This window comes from Barbus barbus, assembly GCF_936440315.1.
Source record: "Barbus barbus genome assembly, chromosome: 36".
In the NCBI taxonomy this organism is placed as follows: Eukaryota; Metazoa; Chordata; class Actinopteri; order Cypriniformes; family Cyprinidae; genus Barbus; species Barbus barbus.
In genome coordinates, this window is record NC_136714.1 from 607231 (window position 1) to 619827 (window position 12597).

At 39.3% G+C, this 12597-nt stretch overlaps 1 protein-coding gene across 3 annotated transcripts in view; it reads right to left on the bottom strand.

Moving 5' to 3' along the window:
• Positions 1-381: 381 nt before the first annotated feature.
• LOC306855771 (gamma-aminobutyric acid receptor subunit gamma-2-like) overlaps positions 382-12597 on the bottom strand; it is a 60098-nt gene continuing 47882 nt past the window's right edge. Inside the window, exons 7-10 of one of the 3 annotated variants that reach the window (XM_079394633.1) lie at positions 10077-10229; positions 6976-7181; positions 5394-5417; positions 382-3090 (exon numbers count right to left, since the gene is read on the bottom strand). In XM_079394633.1, the coding sequence (XP_079250759.1) occupies positions 2812-3090; positions 5394-5417; positions 6976-7181; positions 10077-10229 (662 nt within the window). In that variant the 3' untranslated portion in view covers positions 382-2811. Of the gene's footprint in view, positions 3110-5393; positions 5418-6975; positions 7182-10076; positions 10230-12597 lie in introns of all 3 variants that reach the window. The other 2 variants (XM_079394632.1, XM_079394634.1) reach the window with 2 other exon arrangements.

Genomic DNA, 12597 nt, shown 5'->3' on the forward strand with positions numbered 1-12597 from the left:
TGAAATAAAATCTAAATTGTTCACATTTCCATTACATGGTTTGTAGTAAATAATTATTAATTCATTAATTTTCCTAAACAAGCTCTCCTTGACACAAGTTGATATTGTAATATGAGTTTTCTTTATGTCAGAAAATAATACTCTTACATTGAAAAAAAAAAATCCTCAAAACAATAAAGAAATAGTGAGAACAGAACAAAAGTGCTGGTTATCTTAAAATCTCTAGCAATGTCCTGTTGTGGGATGATGCAGTTTATAGTGAGACTTTATTTCTGGCATTAAACTATAGCATTTTGATATGAATAGTACTGATTACATGCATTAAAACAAAGGTTTAACAAACACATTTATCTTGATTGATCAACAGTATTTCAATACAATGCAGATAAAAGGGCTTTTAATTTCACTTAAGGTTGCACTTGACATGGAACTGGTAATCTACATTACATTAGTAGTATGTCCAAGTTTCTTTTTGTATTTCATAAAAAAAGAAATGAAATGGATAAAGCATTTCCGTTGGGTGTAAAAACAGGAAGCTTGCTGAAATAATTAATCGATGGTAGAAAGCAAAATGGTTCATAGTTTGGCACTAAAGCGATCCACATCCATGTGTCCTACAGTAAATAAGAAACAGTACATTGGCTATAGGTGACATCTCTGGGGTGTGGCTGTTGATTTTCAGGAACAACATCCAGAATAACTACTCAAAGAAGAAACGAATCGAGCTTCGCTCCACAATTGTGATTATTATAGTGTAGGTGGCACACAAACAGCAAACTGAGTCAACAACGGGCTGATATTTCTCAAAAGAGGATTTTCAGAAGACTCCTATGACATCTAATTTTAATACGAGTATAAACAAATCAAAAATTAACCATGCACAAGTGTATGATGCAAAAATATAAAGATGCATACATAGCCACAAAATGCAAAACCGTACCGTATGCTCGTTTGTTCGGCTGGAAGGTCAGTGCATAGGGATTGGAAATCAAACTGTATACAGGTCTAGATCATGTATTACTGATGTAACCAGAAACATTTTGCTCATCTCTCATTTTTGCTACCAAACAGTTGCACAAAATAAAGCATTGATTTTAACTGCAGCAGTGGAGAACAAATCGATCTATACGTCTGATTATACCCTCATACTTTGGCACATCTCAGATTTTTGTCCACAGTGTTTTATTTGCATTTGTTTTGGTGTTTTGTACTTGTATTTTTCGGTGATAACACTTGAGCAGTGGTGCCCAACACCAAACATTATTATATCACAGGCATAGTTACTAACCTGGGGTGAGATTTCTAAAGTTGACGGCTTATTAAAATAGAAAGTTGGTTGTGCTTGCATATGTTACATTTTATTAATGAAATTTTGTAATTTTTTTCCCATGTATGCATGTTAATGTTCTACCTAAAGATAATATTTACTACATGCATGCATGTCATTTGCTAAATGCAACGAAACTGAAGCTGAGTAAGACACACATTAACATATCCATCTACAGATTATTCACTAAATTCACTGAAATCAGTTTTTGTCTACTGAAATGTATAGTATTGAGTGCAATGGTGACCCTCCTCCTACATTTGAGCCCAATTTATTATTAAAACATAAATTAATACATGAACCAAAAATAAAAAAGCATATAGAGATTTTTTTTTGACAACATTCTGTTACATGCTTCCGAAAAACCTAAGACGGTGCTGGTAAACGTCTTAAACCATCTTAGTTTAAACTAAATAAAATAATAGCTAAACAAAATAATCACAATAATAATAAAATAAGGTCAAATATGACTAGAGTGTGTCTTATCAGAATACTCACCCCAGCAAGAGGAGCAGGACTAATTTGGGTATATATCCAAGAATGGAAAGGAGGCTCAAACCGATACCCAAAATGATATGAAAAATTGAATACAGTACTTATGTATACATGTAACAATATCATTGTGCATTTACTGTATAAATGACTGACATCTAATAGAGGCAAGAAATGATGTAAAATGTAGTCTGAACTGTTCCAGTTAAGTTTCCCTGATCCTTTTTGCTTTTTATTAATTGATGACAATAGAAGACTTTTGCTAATTTTTGGCCTAAAAGGTGCATGCAGTATGATGTATATCACTACATGATACAGTATTCATCTATTTACAACATTTGTACAGGTGACCGTACATTTTACCAGCCGTGACCACACATGAAAAACCGCAAGGTTACAAATGGCATAGAAATTTCAAACACTTCAATTTTTTCATTTGCGCTTTAGAAAGCACAAATAATTACAAGTAATAAGAGCGTATACAAATAAATTCTCGGACACATTTGTTAATATTTGATTGATTGCTTTTACCTCACATAGGCCTGACAGCCATGCATTTGAAGAAGGTTCCCAAAATCTCTTTAGTGTTTACTCTTTAGGGGCTATGTAGGCATGCAGTACTCAGATCTTCTGCTGTTTGCTCTACACGATTCTGGACATTTCAGGAATAATCTTACAGATGCAGGTTTTCACCCTTCTGCGCTTTTTTGTTTTCTTTTTTTTGCTACAACTTTTGCTTTATGCACAAGATATACTTCCTAGAAAAAGATGTAAACAGAGACAAACCAACAATTCTACATTACATAAATGCAAAAAAAATTTAAATTCTAAAATGCGCTTTCGAAAAAAAAAAAAAAAAACATTACGTAGACTGGAAAAACAACAACAACACAATGCAACTTAAATATTTTCAGTGGGTTCACGTTTCCAAGAAAGGGTCTTGCTGGAATTTGTAACATAAAATAAGGCCAGCCTATTTTTTTCTAACTATTTTAAAGATAGAGATAGGAAAACCAGTAAACTACGTTGAATAGACCAAATGCAGTAGGAAAGAAAATGCGGGCGTAAGAGTCTATCTTAGTGACACGGATGTGCAAACGGCCATGCCGCCACGCTCCTGAGCGACAGTCCTCAAAGCAGCAGAAGAAGCTGGTGCAGTCCTTCCCATCCAGACACTCGTAGCCGTACTCCTCGTCTCGCTCCTGCATGTGGGTGGCGTTGTTCATCTGGATGGCGGTGGCTGAGCGCGGGCGAATGTCCACAGTGGGGGCCTGCTTTTAGAAGAGAAAACTAAATCAGCAAGAGTCCCATCAAATACACAGGACATCTCGACCAGCTGTCAGGGGCTGTGTTCAAACGCCTGTCAGTGGATACTTTGCACCTAATATTGCAGGTAGAATGCATTAAATGATGTGCAGCTGCAATAAAAACAGGCTTCCTGATGTTTCTTTCTTTAATGCTTAAATAGTAAATTATATTACATTTCTATTATGGCTATTCATTGCACATTTATCTGTCTGTGTTTTATATAGTTGTGCAATGATTATATAACACTAGTATATGCACCATGCAAAATTAAAGCATAACTGCATCATTTACTTACTAGAATGGGTCCCACTTTTTATTAAGTGGCCTTAACTACTATGTACATACATCAGGCAATAAGTGCAATATACTTATTTTGTTCATATTGTATTGCAAAACACGTTCGCTGCTATTGAGGTGCGATACGGGGAAGATTAAGGGTGGGTTAAGGTGTAAGGCATGGGTCAACAGTGTAATTACAGAAAATAATTACAGATGTAATTACATGCAGGCATTTTTAAGGTAACACTTTATTTTAAGGTGTCCATAATACAGAGTAATTACCTAATCATCGTTGTGTAACAGACTCGGTCTGATACATGTGTGTAACAGCTGTCTATTACATCTACATAATTACTAACTGTAAGTACAGGCTGTTCCATAACTTAGTTACATGATAAGTACATTTTGTTTCATGTAAGTACAACGGCTACTACTAAGTACTTAACTAGGTAATTACTATGTATTATGACACCTTAAAATAAAGTGTTACCTTTTTTAAAATACAAGTACAAATGTGTATGTACACAATAAGTGCATTGTACCAAATGATTCATTTAAATGTACTGTAAGTACACAGTAGTTAAGGCCACTTAATATAAAGTGGGACCCTAGAAGTCACTACAGCAACGCTTCCCATGTGAGACCACATGGCTCTGTCTAACATGGTCCTAAGTGTCAAATAATTAGCTATTAATATACTTTCAGTCTTATATCTTGGCCAGCAACAGTACTAAAATATAAGTTTAAAAATGCAATTGCAATACACAAATGTTATGAGACCTCCATGTAAATATTTCCCATTAAAACCAAGAGAAATAGAATCACTGGGACATATCCACATTTCTGGATTCACAATCATTTTGCCCAGCACAGGAAGAGTGCTTCAAATCCCTTTGAAAAACGAAGCACGACCAGCTGTTCACGCTGGCTTCTCCGGGTGCACATTATGTAGCATTTAGGACAGAGCCACCTGAGGCTGTGCGGAAACGGGTCACGTGACTCGCTTCTCAAAGGGTTTCGCAGAAGCGTTTGGAAAGCACAAGAGAACAAATAGCCTGCCATGTGGAAAGAAACAAATACAGTGGAATTCACAGCTTTAACTGAATGAAATACGACAACCTTCAAAGAGAAAGGGCCTCTCCTGTCTTACATTATTTATCTACATTTATTTTATTTTTGTTTTTAACTGTAGTTCTCAACTGGTGGGCTGTGAGACAAAAATAGGTTGTACATCTGAAAGGATCGCAGGGGGAAAACAATAAGCATATTAATATTTAATATGAAAAAATAACTACATAATCATATACAATTTTCCATTTGATTAAAATAACTTTTTTTTGCCATCGCTCATTCAGAATAGCCAACTAGAAATTCATAATTAGAACAAGGTTAAGAACAAATGTATGTGCATACTCACATGTTGGGAATTTGGCAAAATTTAAGATGTCATTTGTGTAGAAACTAATAATTTGTCAAATTATTAAAAATCAAGGTCCTGAAGCAAAACTAGTTGAGAACCACTGGTATATTCTTCACATTGATCTAATTTCCTCTTTTCCGAATTCTTGAGAACTATCTTTTAATCCTTAATAGAAGCTAAATGTAGGCCTGTGCCCTCATGCACATTGACTTTTAAAAGATAACTACAGCTAAATCTGCCAAAGCCATCAGACTCATGCTCTTTAATTGGGATTAAGCTAATCAGTGTGGTTGTCTATTTCAAGCTGTTAAGGCTCTGCTGACTATTTCTGTCAGGTTTAAAGCCTCAAACACGCAGAGAAGGAGGAAGGCGGACACTTTTTACACTTTTTTGCATTAATGTAAAATAAGAGGCGAGTGTGCCCCACTACTTTTCACAGCACAGGAGGTTCAGTGCTAAACTTACTAGATGTTAGTGCAGTGAATCTAAAGACCAGACACAAGAGCAGTGTGTTTGCGCAGAATGCAGAAACATGCATGATTAGTGAACTTTACATGAGCAATATACCTTTGAGGAAAAGAGCCGCAGGAGCTTTTGTCCACACAGGAAACAAAAAAAATATTAGAAATTGAAACAAACAAATACAAACAAACCAACAATAACAACAACATAAAACGAACATACAGTATAATGGAAAAAAAAGACTCTGAAAGTGGAAAGAGAACAAATTACTGCAACCTCACACATATACATAGACACAGAGGAAGGGTGTGCAAGGAAGCATATATTAACAGGTTCACAGCATGTCGTAAAATACAGACTAGAAAAGACTGCTAATTCCTAAGGAAAACAAATCTGTCAAATACGATCAAAAATACAATCACATATAGTATAAAAAATGTTAGGCCTGTCTGAATTTAGAGCTTGGAAAAATCAGGTCTCTAATCATATAAGGGCAAACAATCATTACCAAAGAACAAAAGAGGAACATAATCATCTGAGGAGGAGACTGGTACTCTTCAACACTGCAGGGATCAAAACGCTTCTTCAGCAAAAGCTTGTTGTCGTGTTATTTGAAGAGTTTCACTTCAGAGCGTGCCTTTGACTGGGAACCGAACTGTCGAATGTGGTTTGAAAATCATTACTCATTAATCTGCCTGACATTCTAAACCCCCAAATCAAATAAGACATTCCTGGCACCCCTTTAATCATCTGAAAGTGGAACGACCCCATTTGCTGAGATCAGCTTTCCTCATGCTACGGATATGAACGCCCTGCTGAGATGGAAATCTAAGGCTGCACTTCAAACCTGCTGCTGAAATGATTCAGATTAAGGACATCACTGCTCGGTGACACTGTTTGACAGAGGTGGCCCATGATGGCAAATCTGACCACATGTAGAGGAAGTTCACAGAAAAAGGTTCTAGTATGCACACTTATGTTCCAAAACCTAGTGAGCTGTCTCAGTGTGTACCGCCTACTCAGGCGTAATGGAAACTCATTAGTGACTGATTAGAAACGCTCTTCATAGACAACAACTAACGATCACACTTAGCTGCATCACAAATAGCTTTCCTCACATGAAGCACCCAAAGTGGATTCCTACAGAGTTAACAATAAAGCCTTAATTTCTAAGCTAACAACACAAAACTGTAGCGAGCACACATAATTCACATGCCTGCACTTTCTGACAGCTTTTAGGCAGGTTTATTTCACTACAAAACTAATTTTACGCATTTAAACATGCATTTTTCCTGACTGTTTTTTTGGCGAATATATACACAACACTTTTTCTTTACACTAAACTCAAAGTAATGTCATTCTCATCCAGAAGTGATGCTGCCTTAGAATTTCACCAAAGCGAGGTATCATCTTCACATTGGGAGCGCACTAAGCCTAGAAATGCTGCCTAGGTAGTTTGCTAACTTGTGGAAGAGTGTTATTATTTGGAGTACTCAACCTTGGATATACTTTAAAGTTAGCAGCTAATCCCCTACTCAAAAAAAAACCTAACAACTGCAGTTCTCAAATAGGCTAATCTTAGAATTAGACATACCAGTAGTAAATAGAAATACTAGTAGTTAATAAACTTTATAATATTGTTGTATTGGTAGTCGATAACGTGAATAGTTTTAGGAAGTGTACTCACAGGATTTTTCCTCTTCTTGTCTTTGTTTTTGCTCGGCTTGCGGTTGCTTACAAAGTAGTGGAGCGTTCCGTACTCGATCAGAGCGGCGAAAACAAAGATGAAGCACACTGATACGAAGAGGTCCATAGCCGTGACGTACGACACTTTGGGTAGGGACTTCCTAGCAATGGTACTCAAAGTGGTCATGGTAAGCACAGTCGTGATTCCTGGGGAGCAAAGCAAATAATAACTCAAATTAGAACATGGAGATTTCAATATATTTTGCATATAGATTACTGAGGTTATATCTGTGATATTTACATAGCAAGCACATGTTTGTGGTTTGGCTTTTATTTCCCACTGTACAAAGACAACGCCAAAAGTAATAATCACTTAAGAGTCAGAATAGGGCCAAACCCAAAGCCTCCATATCTTCAGCTGTGTATGCCAAAACCTGCATTGGGCCAGAGAAAGCAGATCTTTCCCAGAGGGAAGGATATTCCTCCAGAATTTACACAACATCCCGACTCTTCAAAAGGCTTCTGGGTGGAGGCTCATTGGTGTAAAGGTATACAATATGGCCTTGGGTGAATCCTGTGCTAGTGCATCCGAGCTCAGCAGTGCTTGAGGAGAAAACCAAACGGGACACAGAATCAACTTGAGTGAACAGATCCAAACAGATCCAAGTCTGATTTGCTGAATTTCTGCTATTGTAGAATTTCTGGCTCACAATCTGAGGATGAAGCCTCCACTCCCTGGGTTTCAGACCTTCTCCTTCCCACAACTCCAAACTAGCTACAGTGGTGTTGAAAAATTCTTTGCCACTGAGTCCTTGCCCCTCGCTGAGATGGACAATTCACTAGCCAGACTCTACCAAACCCAACATCAGGCCTTCTTGAACTCATCTGTGCCTGGAAGGAGGATTGGCAGATGCTGTGGAGCATGATGAGCCACAAAGGCAGGGCTGTGGACAAAGAGTCCATTGTTACCCACGTGCCACTCACCAAAAAGGGTCCACAGGATAAACCAGATGCATTCGTGGTCTCATTCGAGAAGACAGCAGAGGCATGTGGGTGGCCGCATGCTCAGTGACTGGTGTGCCTCACCTGCTGGTGTCCGGAGTAGCATCTCAACAGCTAACCATGCAGATCTTCCTGGATTACGAACCTCAAGCAGGTCATCCTGTGTGGTCCACACCCTAGGGCAACAGCAGCAGTGCTTCAGGTCTGTCGAACTGGGGAAAAACAGCCATTTGTGTTGATCCAGCAGGTCTGTGACACCTGCTGATCTGGTGCATCTGGTGGTCCAGCTCATTGCTTAACTTCCAAAAGATGTAGCCAAATGGGTCCCAGTGCCACCGCTCGACGTGCCCCTTCTTTCCCCTCACTTCTCTTGCTTTACCTCTCGAGCCCTTCCCTCACTCCCTTTCTCTTCTCAACATCCCCCTCTACCCAAGTTGTGCAGTAGCATGCATCCCTGACTGTTGCAATTGGGGGCGAGGCCTGACAACTTCTGAGGCTTCCCCATTTCCCAAAACCACCCGCCCGGGTGAAACAGTCTCACTGGCTGGAACAGTAGCTTCCACCTCTCCTTTTCCAGCTACCCTCTCTTTTCACCAGACTATTGCCCCCTTCCTGCCACTATGGCAGCAGGGAAGCCGGGCTGGACTGCCAGCAATGTGCGGACCCAGGTCATTTCCAGGAATATAGTCCAGTCATGAAGGTAAAGAGTGATGTGTACACAGGGATGTGGTGGACTACCCCCTGGTACCTGTCTGCTTGTCCAGGGAAAAAAAGCAAAAGTAAAAGTAGTGGTTAGTGCCTCCAGCAAATATTAATTTTGTGGATGGATTAGCCACAATTATTTGGGGAGTCTATGTGCAGATGCCTCTTTGGAAAAAAGTCAGGGACATGGTAGGTGGGGCTCGGATGTTCAGTACATCATGGACCTGCCACACCTGGGGCAGCTCTCAACAGAGAATTTCCTTTTCTGGCAAGGACCCTTGAGGTTACATGGTACCATCAAGTGTACTACCTAAACCTCCTTAAACAATGCAAGGAGGAGGTTCTGATTGCACTGATGACGGCAATGTGTGCAGAGGATGATCTTGGCCCAAAGGCGAATTCAAAGTGCAATTCTTTCCATCATATCCACAATAGGATCGCCTCTCACTCTCCAATATCACTTGCCAAACAGCAAGATGAATTTATAGATGTAGTCTCACCCCTACCCAGTTGTATTTATCTCATAAAGCAGCAATTTAAAATGAACCCTGGATTGGTGGTGCATCTACTTATTGCCTCTGTCCAAACAAAAGACAGCCTTCACTACCCTCTTTTGATTACACCCTTTTGTGATGCTTCCTTTCGGGATCTTCAGGGCATCCACCACCTTAGACAGAATTCTTAGGCCAAACACTGCATGGGCAGGACATCACCGTGTGGATCACCTGTTGGTATCTGGCACTACAGCCCTTTCAGTTCAAGGTGGGACACAAGATGGTGGCACAGATGGCAGTAGCAGACTACCTCTCCAGGAATGGGGGTGCTTCAGACCGGACGGCTTACTGGCTTGAGTAGGGAGGTGGGTATGTGGCAGAAAGGGTGTGGTTGAGTGAGGCTGGCAACAGGAGAGCAAGCAATCTGAACTGTGAGTGCTCCATTACGAGGCATCAGTAATGCGACACCTCGGTGGCCAGAGCTTGTGCCATCTGTCAATAAATTGTGTAGACTGGTGTGTAACTGCCCATCATTTCGCACATCTAGAAGACTCAAATTACATATTCATTAGACAAAAAAATAGGAGTTTAGCTCTGATATTTATCTTTTTGTTTCAACATAGCAGATCATTTAGGATTCTCAATGGTAAAACACTGAGGTCACGAGTCACTGCAGGAAATATAAACTGCTGTATAAGACAAGTGGTGTTTATAGGTAAGACAAGGTAAATAATTTGCCATTGGAATAAGAAATATAAATTCAAGATAAATTATCTTAATTTTTTTTTTTTAATTTTTCATAATTTTTATTGTGTAAATTTGTTTTAAGTATGTTTAGATTTACTGTATATAAAAAGACAGACAAAGTTCGTTTATCATGTAGAATCTAATCAGAAAGTCTTACCCAAAGAAGTTCTGGCTGGCACTGCATCCTTGTTGATCCAAAATGAAACCCAGGACAGAACAACAATCAAGGTACAGGGAATATATGTCTGGATGGTGAAATAACCCATTCTTCTGCTTAAGTCAAAGAAGACGGTCAGAACCACATAATCTCCTGGGGACAAAAAAATAAATAAAATAAAAAATCATTATAAACAATGCACACACCAACTCTCTCCTTATTATTTCAGTTTTCATTAAAACCATCCTTAAAAACTTTCTTTAATAACCATCCCAGCACAGCCCAGCACAGTCTGGGCATTCTATTAACCAAGATGAACAACACTACTGGGTCACTATGTGTCCTTTAAATTAAAGGGATTTTAAGATTTTAAGCAAATTCAGTCAAGTGTGCCCAAATGTTTGACTGGTAGGGAAGCTTTGACTGAATGAGGAAAGACTGCCGGACACAGAGGCTGCTGTTACAGCGATTGACCTATCAGTAAGCCCCACCCCCTTAGTTACTGTTGCTCACTCGAACAAACAAACAGAGTTGCTACTGTCTTACAATGACAGCTGTTCAGTGTGAAAACCTTGTTTCAAGATGTTTTTGATAAATTTTAGACACAATTTTAACTAGTTCCACAGAAATTTTACGTTCAGTGAATTTCTGACTTCAAAGAGTTGCCTGAATTGTTATTTTTTAGTTGGCTCAACCTTTACTGAAGTTTTAAAGTGCACGTGTTTTTATTAGTTTAGTCAACATTAGCATAGCTAATTGTTGAATGGATTTGAAAATAACCATTCATTCAATGTTTTTCAAATATATTTGTGAAGACTTAATATAATATGTCCTCTCAACTAAGGCCAAGCAATAAAATCAACTCAACTTAAATATTTTTGCCAGTGATAGATTAGATTTTTTACAGTGCATGGAGGGATATATAAAACATTTCAAACAGGAGAAGTCTCATGTTACGGTCGTTACAGTCGCAATGACAACATCCCGGATCAACACTGTTTATGTACTGCAGAGTAAGATTACATTCATTTATATTTAACCAGTTTAATATAGAGAGGCACTGAAATGTAGACCTTCGTTTATGTGTTTTTGACCTAGACTGTACATGACGTGAGAACAGTTTGATATTTATGCTTGTATGTTGGCATTGACTCACTAACTTTTACATCAGTTTTAGCCTGCGATGCCTCGTTGAAGCACAAGATGACATTAACGTTCTGATGATGTCTCAGATGAAAATTGTAAATTAACGAGAGTATGGCAACCAGAAAATGAACGTTTTCATCTTCATTGGGATTATGGTTGAATGCTTAGGGACATTTTTGCTCTGTTTTGTTTGGGTTTATAAAATGCAATAAAATAAATTCTATTGCCTATCCTCTCAGGATAACTGGAATCAGTTACATGTACCCCAGGCACATAGTTTTTCCATTTTGGTAGCATTAAACATCATCAAATCGATGCAAGCTTCAGATTTTCCAATGTTTATCTATGGCGCTGAAACCTAAGGATGTCCGAGTTCTGCTCCCCATGCAACTGATACTCGACTGCCATTGGCTCATCTGCGTTCGAGGGGAGGGGCTTACCGATAGGTCAATTTCAAGCAGCAGCTTTTCTACCATAAATCACAGGGCTTTTCAGCTGTCAGGCTGTTTTGGGCCAGGGAATCATAGAATGGATATTAAAGGACAATTTAAGCATACAGAATAAAACAGGACTAAGTTGCAGGACTAAGACACTATTATGGCGCGTTTCCACTGTGTGGTACGACTCGGCTCGGCACGGCTCAGAACGGCACGACACGGCTCAGTTCGGCTCGGTTTGTGTTTCCACTGCAGTTTAGTACCACTTTAGAGTGGGCGGGATTATTCACTTGTCGTTATAGTCGTGCCGCCTCTACTGCCATGACTCCTGAAAAACTTTTTAATTCCGCGTCACTCCATTAAGCTCTCGCTGGATCCGCTCCTCGGCTATCAGCGAGAGGATCGTCTGTACTTCCTCAACAGACAACGAAACAGCCATTTTTTGGTTGTTTAAAAAAGGTGCGCTCATTCAAAACAGTTGCGTTTAATCCTTCGCTGGCTGTGCCGATTTAAATCTAGTGGGTCTGTTGTGTCTCGTGCCGCAAGTTGAATGACACAGGCAGTGACGATTTTCTCCAGCCAATCAGTGATCAGCAGAGTTTACACATCATGTTTTGGTAACGGTACGGCTCGCTTGGAACCTCGGCCGAGGTGGTACTAAAAAAAGTACCATGCAGTGGAAAAGCGCCATTAGGTCTCCTCACACTGATACAAAATATTACACACAGAAACACAACAGGAGGACATCTAATCACCAAGGTGTGAGTGTAGCTGAAATGCATGGAGGACATGGGGGTGATTTCCAGTGTTGACTCAACCCACCCTGTGGTGTATCAGCATGGTTTTAGAGCCCAAGACCCAAGACAACATCCAGCTGTGCATTGATTTGACTCGTCTAAATGAGTGGGTGTGACAAGCAAGACAGATCCTCGGAGCTG